We start from the raw sequence: 16164 nt of genomic DNA on the forward strand, positions 1-16164 counted from the left end.
GAAAAAAAAAAAAGAGAGAGAGAGAGAGAGAGCCAAGCCATAAGAGACTCTTAAAAACTGAGAATAAACTGAGGGTTGATGCGGAGTGGGGGGGGGGGGTGGGTGATGGGCATTGAGGAGGGCACCTGTTGGGATGAGCCCTGGGTGTTGTATGGAAACCCATTTGACAATAAATTTCATATTTAAAAAAAAAAAAAAGAAAAATCCAGGCAGTGTCGCTTTGTCGGGCAGGCAGGCTGTGAAGGTTGTAGAACCTGAGCCCAGCTGAAGCAACGTCACCCCACTTCCCCGCCCCTCCTCCACACATGGTCATCTCTGACTTGGCTACAACTTTGCCTCTGCTCTCGGGTCCCTTGTTTTTACTGGATTTTAGTCTCGAGCCAGCACTCTGCACCTTTTCCTTTTCTAAAGATGAAAACCTCTCAGTAAACAGATCCTGACTCAGCATTTCCTAATGCCAGGGCACATCTCTGTCCCCATCAGTCTCACCTCATGGGTGTCACTGCTAGGAATTAGACACCAACCCCCCCCCCCCCCCCCCCCCCCCCCGCCCAGCTTAAACCTTTTTCTCCCTTAACCTCCTGACCTGTCTGGTTGCCACCTGCCACAGTCCATGCCTGTGTGCTGACTCCCTCACTAGCTACTTCCTGCTTGCGTGTTCATCGCTTTTCCTGCAATCTGGCATCTACCACCGCTGCCCTCTGAAACTTGCTCCCACCGGGGATCCTGTGACTCTTCTGCTTTGTTGAACCCCCTTTCTATGCTCTGGTTTTTCTTCCTTCCTTTATGGGTTGAAGCCCTCACATCTCTGGCTTCAGCAACACCTCATATTCCTTTCTGATTCATCTCCTCTCCGTCTGATAACTCCTGCATCCTTTGGGGGGTCCTTTTTGCTCTTCAGCACGTGATGTCAGCCCGTAACTCTGCCCGCACTTACCCCTCCATCTCCTTGACCTCAGCCATTGCTTTTATGCCGATGGCTTGGGAATTGCACTCCTGCCAGGGCCTCTCACCGGGGCCCCGCTCCTCTATTTCTGCTTGGATGTCTCACTGTCAAAGTTACCATGCCTGAATGGAAACAGCCATCTCTCCCTGCCTTCCCCACCCCAGTCCCTTTACTAACTTCTGTTTGGATCAGTCCAGGCTCGATGGTGCCATCTTTGAGGGAGGCAAGACAGGATATGGTTCAGAGAGAACTGCCGGAGTCAGGTGTCCCTAGTCCAAATCCCAACTTGGCCACATGCCAGCTGTGTGACCTCAGGAAGGGTACTTTAACCTCTCTGTGCTTTGGCCCACTTAACTTTTTAAAAAAATGGAGGGATAACAGGTTCTTCCTCATATAGTTATTGGGAGGATGAACTGAGGTAATGTATTTGAAGAATTTAGCACAGTACCTGGCACCTAATAAACTCAGAGTAGTTCAGAGTCCCCTTGCATTTCCTGATGGTGTTCCCTCTGCCTGGAACACCCTTCACTTCCCGTCTGGCTGACTCCCTCTGAGAGGTCAGTCCAGAACCTCAGTTCCTCAGCTAAGTTGGATGCTGACTCTCAGCCCTGGTCATCCTGCATTCTTGTCCCTGGCTCCCTTGCCCTCTCTGCCCACGGGCCATCAGCTCCTTGAAGGCCCACGCTCATGGCCACAGGACATGTGCACGCATAGCCATAGTGCCTTCCTATGATAAGTGACGTGGCTTGGAATAACAGTATCAAAAGTAATTTTATAATCTGTAGACCACACGTGGTATGTTTATTAGCACTCTGTAACCTCTAGTCCTGAATCAAACTCCAATGTGCACTTAGCAATTTAAAGGCCAGATGGTAGATATTTCCATCTTCGCAGGCCATGCAGTTTCTGTTCGAGCTACTCAGCTCTGCCGTTGTAACTCAAAAGCATTCATAGATAATACATAATGAATGGGTGTGGCTATGTCCCAGTAGAACTTTACAAAAGCAGGTGACCAGGCCATAGTTTGCTGACCCATGCTTTAAGTGAAACTCCTTCTGATTGGGAATTTGCAAATACACCCCTCCCCTCCCCCCAGCTGGATTGTTTGGGAGATTTTTGCTTCAGAGCCAGCAGAAGAGCTTCAGCTGACAGCTGTTTCTCACTTCCAGATCCTGTCTCAGAAAGAAGAGTGGGAGAGCAGGACTTGGCACCAGCCCAGGAAAAACCCAGCTCACCTGGAAGGGCTCCTGAAAAAAAGGCAAAGGATGACAGTAGACGGGTGGCCAAGAGCGCTCAGGACCTAAGCGATGTTTCCATGGATGAAGTGGGCATCCCACTCCGGGTACGAACACTGACCCAGATGTCTTCCGTAGGCTTCCTCTTACACCAGTGACCAGTATGCACCTGGGTGCGTGTGAGCCCCCCTGTGGTTTGCAAAGGCCTCATAAGGAAGTCCTCGCCACTGCCCGCCCTCCAAGCCTGCTGAGGGCCACAGAGCCTCCCAGAGCTGTGTGCCAGCCTCTTGCCCCACCTCGGTCCTAAGTGCATGACCTCAGAGTGCAGTAGCTTTTCCCCAAAACATGTTAGTGTTAATAATTCTCATGAGAAAAGGGTTTTGGGTTCATGTGACTATAGGTAAAGGAGAGTGGGGCAAAGGCAGAGCGGTTTTTCTGCAGCTGAACTTCTGAGAAGCTCCGGGCACATGCGCGTTCAAGGGGAGATGTTGTAGGCATTGTTTCCAAGTCTCCCTTCTTTTGTCTATTGGAGCACACTCAGAAATTGTGGGTCCGGGATTACAGAACCCTGAAGAGAGTATGGGGCTCAGGGCCCCTGGTTATGGGTTCAGGAAGACATTTCCCTGGATGAGAGATACCCCATCATCAGGGGTGAGCAAGAAACTAATGGAACCACAGAATGAATACAGGCTGCCCCAGATCTCCCCCTCTGTACTGGGGGGTGCCAGCCTTATGCAGGCCCTAAGGGATTCAATGGAAGCCTGACTTCTGAAGCTGGATTAGAGGGAATCCCATTATTTGCCATGGGCCCTTCAGAACACTGGCTGCGATGTTTCTCTACAGTTTCCATGTAATGAACGGACTGGATTTTGTTTCCCTTTGGGGGAAGCCAGTAGAAATGGCAGTGGGCTAAGCCTCAGAAGAGCTGTTGTCTGGCCCTAAGTAATAATAAGTATATAATAAATAATAATAGGTAGAAAGGGAATTGTGACCGACAGTAATTGTGGCTACCGCTTGCTGAGTGCACCATGTCATCATTCACCTTATGAGGTGAACGCTGATATAATTCCCATTTTATAGATGAGGAAACAGGGACTCAGAGTGATTACGGTCCTGGCCAGGATTGCACATCCTGTGGGTGAAGGAGCAGTCTCTCTGAATCCCATACCCATGCCCCCTAACCATCATGTGGAGCAGCCCTCCCACTCACCTTCTCACCAGCCCTGTGACCTTGGGCATCATTTCGACTTTGTACCTCATTTCCTCATCTGTAAAGTGGTAGTGAAAATATCTGACCTAACTACCTATCCGTCCCCTTCCTTGTTTTATATTTATCTTAAAAACAGCCCAGCTTTGTGGTTAAGATGAAAACTCTCTGGCATTGGCTGCTAGAATTGGTTACATTTTAATGTATGTGTTCTAAATCTGGCCCTCTCCAAGGTGACTTAGCTTACTCTGCTACAGAATAACCTGAAATGGGTGGGGGCTTGGCCTGAAACGGAAATATCCTTTGCCTTTTATGTTTCTGGGAGGCTTTACTGTGTTTTAGTTGTCTATAAATGAAGACAGATTCTAAGAAATGAAATTTTAAAAAATTGAATGAACACATTTCAAGAGGATCTTTGTTTATTCTTTTCAAAATCTGCGTTCTTTTTGGCCACCTATTCAGGTCGGAATCTCTTGGTTTATCTATTCTTAAAAGTTTTGCATTTTTAATAAAGATTTAAATGTAGGCTCACCAAGATGTATAGAGTTACGTGAGTTTTGACGTCAGATGTCACTTTCCATTGTGCTTTCATAATCATGGAGGTTCTGAAACGTGCTGACATTTTCCATTTTATTTTACCCTTTGCCTTTGTTTTTCTCTAGAACACCGAGCGATCAAAAGACTGGTACAAGACCATGTTTAAACAGATCCACAAGCTAAACAGAGGTACTGATTTTCATTTGTAGAAGCTGTGCTGTATTCCTATGTTGACTGATGTGGTGAGGACTTAGACTTGCTTTGCTAGGATGCCAGAAGACTGGGCCCTACGCTCGACCCATTGGGCACCAGCCTGCCTGAGCCCAGCCATGCACCTGCAGAGCAGAGTGGGGAGGGAGCGCTTGTGCCCTGCCTCACATGCAGGATTTTAGGTCAGCTCGCAAGTCCTCCCTCCCGGGTGTCGTGGGCTGCAGCAGGCTGAGCCCAGCATCTGCCTGCCCAGGATGTGAGCAGTGCTGACTCCCACCCGCTTCCAGCTTTCAGCGCAGCTCCCCGTGTCAGCCCGTGACTGCCTTGTAGGCAGAGCAAGTTGAGAAAGCACTGAACCTGGGAGTGAAGAAAACTGGTCTCACCTGGATTCAGTCCCACAAGCAATCATGTGACCTTGGGCCGGTCACATGCCTCTCTGCATTTATCCCTCTTCCTTTCCTCCAAAGGATGTTGCAGGGTCCAAATGAGCGCGAATTCTTCCTAATGAAGGAGAATGTGTGGTGCACCTGTAAGGTGTTAACATGAAAAATAATCTTCCCCAGCTGGGAGCCAGCACTTGGCAGGTAGCCCTGAGAGTCAGTCAAGAGCTGACACACCAAAGCCCGCTGAAGCTCGAAGAGAAGCGCTTCCAAAGCAGGGGTCCCCTGGGCTATCAGCAGGGGATCCAGCATGGTGGGAGAACCCAGGCCAGTGCTCAGGCAGCTCATGACCCCTCCAGCTCCCATGCGCCTGTGCCACCAGTCAGCTGACAGGCAGGGATGCAGCTGCGCTGTGGGGAGGGTACCCCTCCTCCCAGAGGCAGAGCATCCTGTCATTCCCTGTGGCCAAATCCAGTCTGGCCGCCTGGCAGATGACACATGAAGGCAAAGAGAAAGCATTCTGGTCGATGGTGGCCTGAGCCGCAGCAAATAACCAGCCTCTCTGATTAGCTGCGGCTGCCAGCTAAAGCCACTGTTAATTAGCTCCTGCAGCGTTCACAATGAAGCTGGCCATGCCTCTCTCCAAACTGTTTCAAAATTCCAAGATGCTCAATGTTTCTAAACCAAGGGTAAATCCACTTTGGTTGGGTAGCCGAGCTCAGTCATGGTGGTGATGCCTGAGGCTGGGTCTCCAATTGGGTGACGTCAGTTCTGCTGGTCACTTCCTAAAGCTGCTGTCCATTTCCCCCAGCAATCTGTGTTTCTCTCACCTTGAGACCTGGCTTCGGCAGCCCAAATGCCAAGACACAGGTGCATATGTGAACAGTATGTTGTTCTGCCCCACAGGCAGCATCTCTCCTGTTAGAGGGATTAACTCAACCCAAATTACAGGTTCTAAACAAAACTACCTGCCCTAATGGTAGACAGAGATGTGTGAAAAATTAAGAATCCACTTGTTTGTTTGGAAACTTGAAGCTTTGTACTAAATCCCTCTTGCTTACCAGATCCTCTGTATATGTAATTCTTGGTCCAAGAGGAAAAAGGGTATTGTCTCTTTAGATGTGTCTCAGTAATTCAGGCGAAAGGACTGGATTTTTCAAAGCAATTTGAGTTTCTTTCCTATCACTCGTGAAGCCTAGTACATTCCAGAATTCAAGGGGCCTGAATTGTGCGCGGATCCCTGTTCGTTCATTCTCTCCATTTGTATCTTCCTCTATTCTCTCTCCCAAACCTGCTCCTCTGCCTAGACACTCCTGAAGAAAACCCTTATTTCCCTACGTACCAATTCCCTGAACTTCCTGAAATCCAGCAAAATTCTGAAGGTACCATAAACTTAGACAGTGTATCTGTTGTCCTAGCCTTAAATTAATTCTTATAGTTCCATTATAGGAATAAGATTTGGCTTTTAGATTTTGTTTTTTATAGTCATTTTCGGTTGGTGAAAGTCTCATTTGCATGATGTGCTATATTAAAATAACTAAGGCCTTTCTAATTCATTAATCTCGTTTTAAGTGTGATGCTGTGTGCTTTAATAACACTAAAATAGGTAATCGTTCAAAAGAGCCAATTGGGGATTTGTCAGTTCCTCCACTTCATGGTGGGTGGTTTCAAAATCCACTGCTTTTCTCTGCTACAGAGGACAATCCCTACACTCCTACCTACCAGTTTCCAGCATCTACTCCTAGTCCTAAATCTGAAGGTAATTAAAGGAAAATCACGTGCCTCTCTTTGTACTGGTGCTGTTACTTTCTTCTTCACCTTGGGGTTTTTTCTGGTGGCTAACGGGCTGTCTCCCAATCTTTTGCTTCCCCCAACCTTGTGTTTTGTGGTATTGCTTCACTCCTCGCTGACTGTATGACCTGAGTCTATCCGGATGGATTTTCATACTGTTCCCTTGGAGTTTACATGATTAATTGGGTAACCGATGTAGCTTAGTTATAATGCTTTGAACGTGTGGGGCTCTGGGAAAAGCTGCCAGTGTTTGGGGTGGTCACATGGTGCTGGTGGCTGGGCAGTGACTCAGGGAGGCTGTTGTGATGCTGATGGGAGCGGGTAGACAGGCCCCCTGTCAACAACAGAAAAATTACCCACTTCCTACATGTGCAACAACTTGTCGCCGGCCCCCTCTTGTCATGGACCCTCAGGGTGCGTCTCCTTGGTAAGGAATTCCCAAAGAGGTTTCCAGGTATGAGGTTCAGCCCTGGTGGGAGATGACATCTCTCAAAAATAAGGGTTTTGGCCAAGTGAGAAAATGTTTCGTGAAAGAGCTGGCTAGGAATTTGGACCTGCTGGGAAGGATGGCCACACTTGTATCTAAGACTTTTTTCTGGGGCAAGAAGTCTTGGTGTCAAAGAAGGTTCTAAAAGGTAAGATAAAGGCACCATCCTGAGAATTATCCTGTCCTGGAGATCGTCTGATCTCTGGGTGAGTGACCCAGAGAGCGGGAAATGGAGGGGTACACAGAGGACATTTCATTAAATGCTCTTCTAGGATGAGATGTTGAATGCTCTGAACGTCACTTATTCAACTAGTACCGAGCACTTGCATTGTCCTTGGAACCGAAAATAGTACCACGAATAAGATAAGTCCTCTGTTTTCAGAAGTGCACGTCTGGCAGAGAGGTAGACGCGGCCCCTTCATTGCACTATGTCTGTAGGGGGGCAGCTGCAAGAGCATATGCCCCGAAGGCTGGAGGAAAGCTTGCTGGTGGAAAGGGGGCCCTCTGTACATACCTGGAGAATGTTGATGAGTGAGGCTTTGGTACCAGCATTCCTTTTTAGGGACGAAGCCCAGTTCACCCCCCCGTATTTCTGTGCTCTGATTAGCCGAGAAGCCATCCCGCACAGCCCTTCTCATCACTGGTAGATTCGTCCATTCACTCATTCACCAAACTCTCATTGACTACTTAACATGCATGAAATGACACTCTGGGAAGTGTTAGATACAGTTTTAGCTAAAATACCGTGTTCCCTTCTGGCTCTGCCCTTGATATGCTAGTCAGTGGTTTCCAACCTTTTCATGTCTGGATCTGAACGAAAAGAAGTCTACCAAACAAACCCAGGCTTCACATCAGATGCTGATGATTTCATTATAATCAGCAACCTCCCCACTTCCAACAAGAACCTATTTGGTGTGAGGTAACCTCATCTTTTGATCTTGGGGTGCTGATTCCAGCCAAAAGCATTGCTTAAGAAACAACTGAGCTGAATGAGGGAGAAATTTTTTTAGGGTAATTTTGACCGTGCAGTGTTTAGTTGGTGCCTCATTTGGACTTGAGAGCCCAGCGCACTCCTAGGGTAGGGGTCCCTTCTGGAGAAGGTGACAAGGGCACTGCAAGCCTGAAGGCACAGTGTTTGTGGGCAGAGGAAGGCCACCTGGAGAAGTCCTGGGAAGAAATACAGTGACTCCGTCGCACTGGAGGAATGCCGGGGGCCTGCCACAGGCAGGTCAGCCTGGCTGTCTGTCTGAAGCCAGGGTTTCGTGGCCTCACGCCCAGAGCTGCCGTGTCATCTGCTGCCACACCTTAGCAACCCCAGCTGACAATGACGTCTGCTGTTTGGGACACATCAAGTCAGGCGCAAGAGGGAATTGAGGTTATTTTTCCTTGAGGCATAAACAGTAAGGGACGATATGATAGCTTTTCACCCGTAAAGTGGGAAGCGAACCTTAATATTTTTTATTTTCAAAGACCAAAAAGGATGAAATTGTCTTGAAGGATAAAAAGGGAAAAAAATTAGATTGAACATAAAAGATTCATAACAACCAAGATGATTAGGTTTTCACACGAGTTTCTAAGAAGTCTTTTTCCCTGGAGACCTTTTTAAAAATAGGGTAGATTCCATCTCGCCCCTGCTCCCTGCTCAAGATGACAGATCCAGACATAGACCACAGACGGATTCAACTGGATGAAGGCTTTTTACAAATGAGCGAAATGTTTGAGCTAAATCGCTTTAAAGAATGGGTATTTTTTAACTTCTTTTTTTTTTTTTTTTTAAGGTATTAAGAGATTCTCTGGCTTGTGGTTTTGAGGTCGGTAAGCTCTGGCAGGTCCCTCTCAGCCCTGTCGTTGGTACCGGTGCCAGCCCTGTGTGCTTCCAACAGGTGGCCCTGAGCTCTGCACACCTTAACGTGGGAGATATTTATGCCTTTCAAAGAAAGATGTTAAGGACAAATCAGCACCTAACCAGGGTTCTACCCATAGATTTTAATGAGCATGAAAAAATAGCCAGCTTTAATGAGGAAGGCGAGCCATCATTCCAGAGTCTCTCCTTTACGAAGAGCGGGCTGCTGTTGCTGCTGGGTTTTTTGTTTTGCTTGAACTCAGAATCTGAAACTAGAATTACTTTCAGTAAATCTATCAAAACCTAGCCTCAGGGATGCTGCCTCTGCCTAAATTCTAGTTGTTTAGAGGATATACAAAAAGACTAAGTGTCTGAAAGCTGATTCTCCTAAGTAGTAAAGGACTATGTGAAAGTTTGTTTATGCCAGCTTAGCAACCCTTTCCCCACCCCGCCCAAGTACTACCATGAAAGAGTAAACTTCTATCCAGACTTTCAGAAGATACGTAGAATTATGTCTTAATCAGTGAAGTTTAAAATGTACTTTAAAAGAAACCTATAAATTCCAACAGGGCGCGGTCACTTCTAATCATTTTATAATCTTTGAGACCACTCTGTGGGACAGGAGGTCTTTGTTTCATGAGGTAGTTGGGAGTAATTGGGGCTAGGGAATTAACAGAATGGATTCAGGAGACGTATTTCTTGAAATTTCCCTGTACACCCTGGTCACTAGAAAGCTTATCAAAACTAACAATTCCTTTGGGAATAACTCTCAAGTAAGGCTAAGCAAATGAGTTTTACTTCCTTTTTTTTTTTTTAAGCCTTCACTTGACCCGCCCTCTCCTCCCCATCATTCCTTCCTCTGTGACCCAAAGCTGCCTGTCTGTGAATTCCATTCTCTTCTCTCTCTCAAAGGCAGATAGATGTCTTTTCGTAGCATCTGGGATGTCACTGGGACAGAAAGATTGTTGGGGTGGGGTGAGAGAGCGTAGATGGCCACAAGAGCCAGCCCCACCCCCTGCTGCACCCAGATGTGGAGGGGCTGCTATGGAGGGTCTTCAGATGCCCTGCCCCTGGTTTCCTCCTGGAGTAGCAGCCAGAGGAACAAGCTGTGGAGGAGAAGCCTCAGAAATGCTGCCGCTGCCTCTTCCCCCGTCCCTGCTTTGGGAAACAGCAGTGTGGCGGCTCAAACCTCAGCGGCTCACAAGCCTAATTCTATTAATAATAACAATAACAACAACAACAATAATGGCATAACCACTGCAGCGACTGCCACCACCACCGTTTATTGAGCCCCTACCGAATACAGGGCCCCACATCCTGAGTGCATCACAACTGTCACCTTGTTTCATCCCTACAGGGACCCCCTGAGGTAAGTCCTCATTTCGTAAATAAAGGGTGTGAGGCTCGGGAAACTTATGTAATTGTTCAAGATCACCCAATAAGTAGCAGAGCTAGGTTTCAAACCCAGATCTATAGGACCCCCACACATGGGCTCTTTCTTACTGTTCTGCTGCACTGCTGATTCCTCTACCTCTCCTGCTGCACCCTGTGTTCTTGGCTGACCCCTCTTGCCAAGGGCTTTCTTACACCTAACTCCGGACATCCAGCCTGCTTTGCTTCTGAATAGGCCGAGCCAGTGTCTCCCGGGATGATTTCTGGGAGTATGTAAAGAAAGGTCCCCGAGATATTTGATTTGACGTATGGCCAGGACTGGGAACCACTGGCGTGAAGGAATACCACCCTTCCCACCCTCCAAGAAAGAGAAGATACTCGCCAGTGCAATCTGGGGGATTTGGATATAGAATTCAAGCAGGGAATACAGATTCAAAAGAGTTAGCCTTCCCACTCTAAACATGCCAAATGATGTTGGCTCTCTTGACCTGCTTTATGTCCACAAAATGGCAGAGCTTTTCAAATAATGCCTCCAAGTCAGCATAAAACTGAGTATCTGGTGTGTTTTTCCATGGTCCTGAGAATACATTTGGCCATGTCACGGTAGAGGGCTGTCCTCTTAGCCAAGGGGTAAAGTCCCAGAGACCAGCTTTTCCTCTTGCTTTTGGATGCTTCTTCCACCAGTCAGGCTGATGGTGACCACTGCCACCTCCTGGCAAAGTGTCTCAAGACACCACCCCAAGGCATCCTCAAGTTATGGTGACATATGCAGTAGTGGTCTGTCTCACTGAGCTTTCTCCTTGTTCCTAGATGAGGATGTGCCAGAATAAGGATTTAGGAGGCTGATTTTTTTCCCAGGCACGTCTATACCGAATTAAAGTAATCCTCTACTGGCCTTTCAAGATTTCTAAGAATAGCTTTACTTTGCTGGAGTTCAAGCAAACAGTTCTATTGTGAAAATGCCTGGCCAGGATCTGCACCCCATGCCCCAAGCTCCAGCTAGCTAGCACTGCCCAGAGGAGGCGGACCGAGCTGCCCGGTCACCTTTGCTCTCCTAACGGGAGCTGCGCAGGACGGCTCCGCCCAGCCAGTGCGGAGTCTTGGACGGGCCTGCAAGATAGTTGAGAGGCACTAGCAGCTACTCCCTTTCCACCTCCAAGGGCCAGGAATGCCACTGGAGATGAGGACGGTGAGTCTTTTTCCAGCCCTCTGGTCCTCCCCAGGTCTTCCTCCTTCCCCTTCTTCCCTTCTACACATCATTCTTTCCTTCAGATTTTATTTTTTTTTTATGAATTTGTTTTCTATAGCTACTCTACACCCTATCAGGATCTTTTTTTTTTAATCCCCTGAAATTTGCCTTTAACCAGAACACAGAAGACAGTTTGGAGAATCCCTGAGCTCCCTGGACTATGCCTGACCACCTTACCCCATTTCTCCTTGTGCTCATTCTGCTCTCCCATCCCACCCAGACTTTGTACCCACTTCTGCATGCATCTTTTTCTTTGAATATTTTTGGTTGTGGGGTGAGTATGTGTCTATCTTGACTCTTTTATCCCTCCTCTTCCTAAGTGTGTGGGGTAAAGCAGGAGAAGGAATTAATTTGTGCAGTAGATAAAGGTTGTGTCAGAAATCAGCCCCTGATGTTAGAAAAATAATTGTAAATTTAGGGGATCCTGGGTGGCTCAGTGGGTTGTGTGTCCAACTCTTGATTTCAGCTCAGGTCATGATCTCACAGTTTGTGGGATTGAGCTCCATGTGGGGCTCTGTGCTGGTGGTGCGGAGCCTGCTTGGGATTCTCTCTCCTCTCTCTGCCCCTCCCCTACTTGCTCTCTCTTGAAATAAATGAGTAAACTTTATTTTTAAAAAAAGAGAAAGAGGGGCGCCTGGGTAGTCAGTTGGTTAAGTGTCCGACTTTGGCTCAGGTCATGATCTCGCGGTTTGTGGGTTCGAGCCCCGCGTCGGGCTCTGTGCTGACATCTCAGAGCCTGGAGCCTGCTTTGGATTCTGTGTCTCCCTCTCTCTCTCTCTCTCTGCTCTTCCCCCACTCATGCTCTGTCTCTCAAAAATGAATAAACATTAAAAAAAAATTTTTAAGAAGAGGAAGAAATAGTTGTAAGTCTAAAGGCCTAAGAAATGCATAAAATGAAAATTTGATAAAGGCAAGTGATTATGTAAATACTCCTTTTTGCTCATTATCTCATTTTAGTTACATAATTTTTTATAAAATAATCATTCTCAACCAGCACTTGTTCCAATGTTTTTAAGATTGTTATAAATTCTCAAAAAAGAAACCCAGAAAACCCAGAAAAAAAGTCTTTTTTAGAAGTTCATTTAAAGTCACTGTGGTTGAAAAGGCAATTATGTGCTTCCTGGCAGTTTTAGGAGAGTAGCTGTCCCCAAATCGAGCCTCCAAGGACAGATTGCCAAAGCCTAGAGGGCAATCACTGGTGTGTAAACATCGGAGCCCAGCAGGGGCCTTTGGGTTCCAGAAGTGGATTTTTCACTCTGAGTAAATCCTACTTAGTGTCAGAGCTTCCTGGAAGTCACTGGCACCGGAAGTTCTGGGTGTTGCTGCCGAAGCTTAGTGTTTGCTGCTTGGGGCTCTGGGGCACGGTCAGCATGTGGCTCCACCACAAACAGGAATCACAAGATCCCGGCTCAGCTGAGCCCCCTAAGGCACAGCTTTAAAGAACCCTTGGAGAAACCGTAAAGGCAGGATTTGAGACACAGACAATGTCTGTGTTCACAGACAACTGGAGAAACGTTTCATTTGCTATGTCTTAACTGTGCTTAAAAATACACTCCCTTTGGCTAACTCTAGTGTACAGAAACGCAGAAGAGCGACCCTTGCACCCAGTTTTCCCATTCCTCGGTATTTCTAACTTCTTATCCATCTACCCCAGCGTGGACTCAGTCTGCCAGGAGAAGGTAACAAGAGAAGCAGCAAGTGGATGATGGATGTAGCAAGAGTGACTCAGTTTTACCCTTGTCCCTGGAGACCAGGAGAGAACTAGAAGTGGATGACTCAGAAAACTTGCTTAAGCATCACCAGCAAGGGGATGATGCAGAAAAATGGAGCAAAGGCTCCAAGGGTTGGAAGTCAGTCTGGCCAACACTGTAGTGCGTGACTTGAGTTTCAAAACAGCACCCTCCCCTGCCTCTTCCACAACAAAAATTACAAGGGAATAGCCGCAGTGTTCCCCACGATTGGGTAGATGAGACTGGGGTGAACCGGAGCACGGAGCACCCATCCCTGTCACAGGGCTGAGAGGCAGCACAGGGAGGTGGAGTCGGAAAGACCTTGAATCCATTCCTGCTTTGTCTTTTTCTCACAGTGAGGCTAAGAGCAAATTTTCTTAACGTCCCTGGACCTAATTTCCTTGTCTATGAGATGAGAGATTTCTATACCTCCAGGAGTTTTTGCAAGAATTGAGATGATGGTAAATTATCAGCCACTCTTAGGCACTTAATGGAAGCAGCTATTATTTTTATTCACACACATAGGTAAAATTTTCTTACACTAGATTTGTAAGACAAACATAAAAAATTTAAATAAATTTTACATTCCCTGCAACTTGCCCTAATTGCTAGTGTTCAACAGAATCCATGGAACTTCAGTTTGCCCTCTTAAAAGTCAAACTGAAATCCACATGTCAGAGTCGGATCCGATGGACACTGAGAAAGAAACGAAAAGCTCAGAGGCACTCCTGCCCTATGTTGGCCTTGGATGGGTGACAAATAAGAGGTAGCTTTTTGTTTGTTTGTTTTTGTTTTGGGGTTCTTTTTTTTTTTTTTTTTTTTTGTAAGTTTATTTATTTGAGAGAGAGCAGGGTAGGGTCAGAGAGAGAATCCCAAGCAGGTTCAGTGCAGAGCCCAACCTGGGGCTCAATCTCATGAACTGTGAGATCATGACCTGAGCAGAAATCAAGAGTCGGCTGCTTAACCCACTGAGCCAGCCACCCAGGCGCCCCTAAGAAGTAGCTTTAAGAGTGTTCAGTCACTCAGACTTCTCTTTTGCCTTCACCCCCATTTTTCTCCTTCTGTTCAATACACATACTCTCCAAGCTGTGCTATTTTTTTCCCCCATCTTATAAGAACTATTTGTCATTTCCTTCTAGCAAATATTTCAGAATTCTACATAAGGAAGCTCTAAGAAGAAGAAAATTTTTAAAGAGCTTGGGCTTTAAAACAAGTTGAATATTTAATATTTTGAATGTTTAAATGCTATTTTGCCCCCATGAAAATTTTGCTTCTTGCCCCAAGAACCAGGTAATAGTTATACATTAACACTGACCTTACCATGTATGGATAAGCTGTTGCTTCATGATTCAGAGAGAGACAGGGTTTTGAGCTAAAATGCTAGGCTGGATTTTAAGCAGTATGTACTGCTGGTGTTCCTAAGTAAGCTAATTTCTCATTTGGCAGACGCCGTTTTTCTGATCACATCTTTGTAGTCAGAGCTGATGTTTAGTTTTCTCTGACATCGTGTCATTTCAGTACGATAATCAGACATTCTGTGAAAAAACAAAAACAGGCAAGACAAAATACTTCGGAACAGTACCCCACAAATATGTCTGGATATCATTTTATCTCTTCCTTCTGCCCTGTTTTCAAAAGCTAACATAAATGAGCTTGAACCCTCCAAGTCTTGTTCCACTTTGATGTTGACTAGTTCTTACCCTCGAAGCAGAAGGAGGAAGGGAGGGAAAGATAACTTGGTACCTGATACCTTTCCTTTATTTGGGCTGGGAGAGACCTGGGGCAGATGAAAATCAGGAGAGGAAACGGGATAAGAAGCGGTGATAGAGAAACTGTCTTTGAATAATACTCAAAATAATATTTATCTCACGAAACATCCTGGACTTCACTGCTCTGAAACTCAAAGTGATTTGCAGAGAGACAGAACTTGGTTAGCACTTTGTCAACACATTACATTGGATTCTTTGGCTTGTCCTTGTGGGTTACTGTGTGTTCTTTGTTAAAGCTCTTCTGGATTTTAAGGGAAGGAGTTGGGTCTTCATTTCATATTCATGAATTCTTAATTCAGGTTAGCAAGATATTAGAAAATGGGAACAGCCGACTGATTCAGCCTAACTCTTGTTGGAGAAGTGCTTTGGAGGGATTATCGTGGATGTGGTGACTAAATGTCCTACATTTTCAGGACAGTTCCAGTTTGAAAATCTGTTTCCATAAATGTGCGTGTGGTCTCATTTTTAGTTCAGGGCGACCACTAACGTGAGTGGCTCAGATCTGGTCTCGGTTCTACAAGTGTCCGTGTCCCAGTGTTCCCCTTACTTAGGGACGTGTGTCTCTCCCCTGGAGAGCAGTCTCACAAAACCATGTGAGTTTGATTTGGTCCAGAGTCATGGTTTAGACACTTAGCCTGAGCAGTACCTTTGCAAAGCAAACCTGCCAGGGTGTGCCATGTTCCAAGACAAGCGAGCTACTCAAGCAACTAGATGGAGGTGGAATCACAACAAATGATTATGAGGGGCTTGTCGAACTGTGTTCTCAGCTGCAGCACCTCTTTAAGTGATACTTAAATGGGACCTCAGAGTATAAATCGGGTCACAGCTGAGGTGGGCAGTTGAACCCACATCACTGGGCCTCTTCATTCCATCTAGTGGCGGTCCTGGGGGACTGTGTGGAACTCAGTCTGGGACCTATCTCCGCCCTTGCGTCCAGCCCAGGCTGGGGACCCTGCATTCTAGCTTTGCTTGTGGAAATTGTCTTGAGGAGGACCTTTGGCTATTTGTCCCCATGCTTCCTTGGTGGCAGGTGGCAATCAGCCCGCAGGGGTCATGAATGTACCTTCCAGCCTCCAGGTCTGCAGACCCTCTTTGGTTGGGTGGGCTCTCAAATGGGGTTTGCGATGGTGTGGCTTCCGGCCCTGGGCCCCTCCTCTGTCTCTCGGGCCCCCGGTGTGGCTGGATGCTGGTGCAGGATGGTGTGAGTGGGGGACATGTCACCTGGTTCTCTTACCTTAGCCAGATTCCTCCTGATTGTGTTTTGTTTTATTCACTAGATGATGATTCAGATCTGTACTCGCCTCGGTACTCCTTTTCTGAAGACAGTAAGTGACGCAGAATTTTCTGGTCGCGGGGGAGGAAGAGAGGGTGGTGGATGGGGGAGGATA

General features: G+C 46.8%; 1 protein-coding gene across 3 annotated transcripts in view; it reads left to right on the plus strand.

Moving 5' to 3' along the window:
- Window positions 1-16164, plus strand: part of SORBS1 (sorbin and SH3 domain containing 1) — a 189983-nt gene that overhangs the window by 109544 nt on the left and 64275 nt on the right. For all 3 annotated transcript variants that reach the window (XM_036064312.1, XM_030335628.2, XM_030335629.2), the window contains 3 exons: window positions 2116-2288; window positions 4051-4114; window positions 16054-16101. In XM_036064312.1, coding sequence (XP_035920205.1) covers window positions 2116-2288; window positions 4051-4114; window positions 16054-16101 — 285 coding nt within the window. The remainder of the gene's footprint in view (window positions 1-2115; window positions 2289-4050; window positions 4115-16053; window positions 16102-16164) is intronic.

Source organism: Lynx canadensis, chromosome D2 (assembly GCF_007474595.2).
Source record: "Lynx canadensis isolate LIC74 chromosome D2, mLynCan4.pri.v2, whole genome shotgun sequence".
In the NCBI taxonomy this organism is placed as follows: Eukaryota; Metazoa; Chordata; class Mammalia; order Carnivora; family Felidae; genus Lynx; species Lynx canadensis.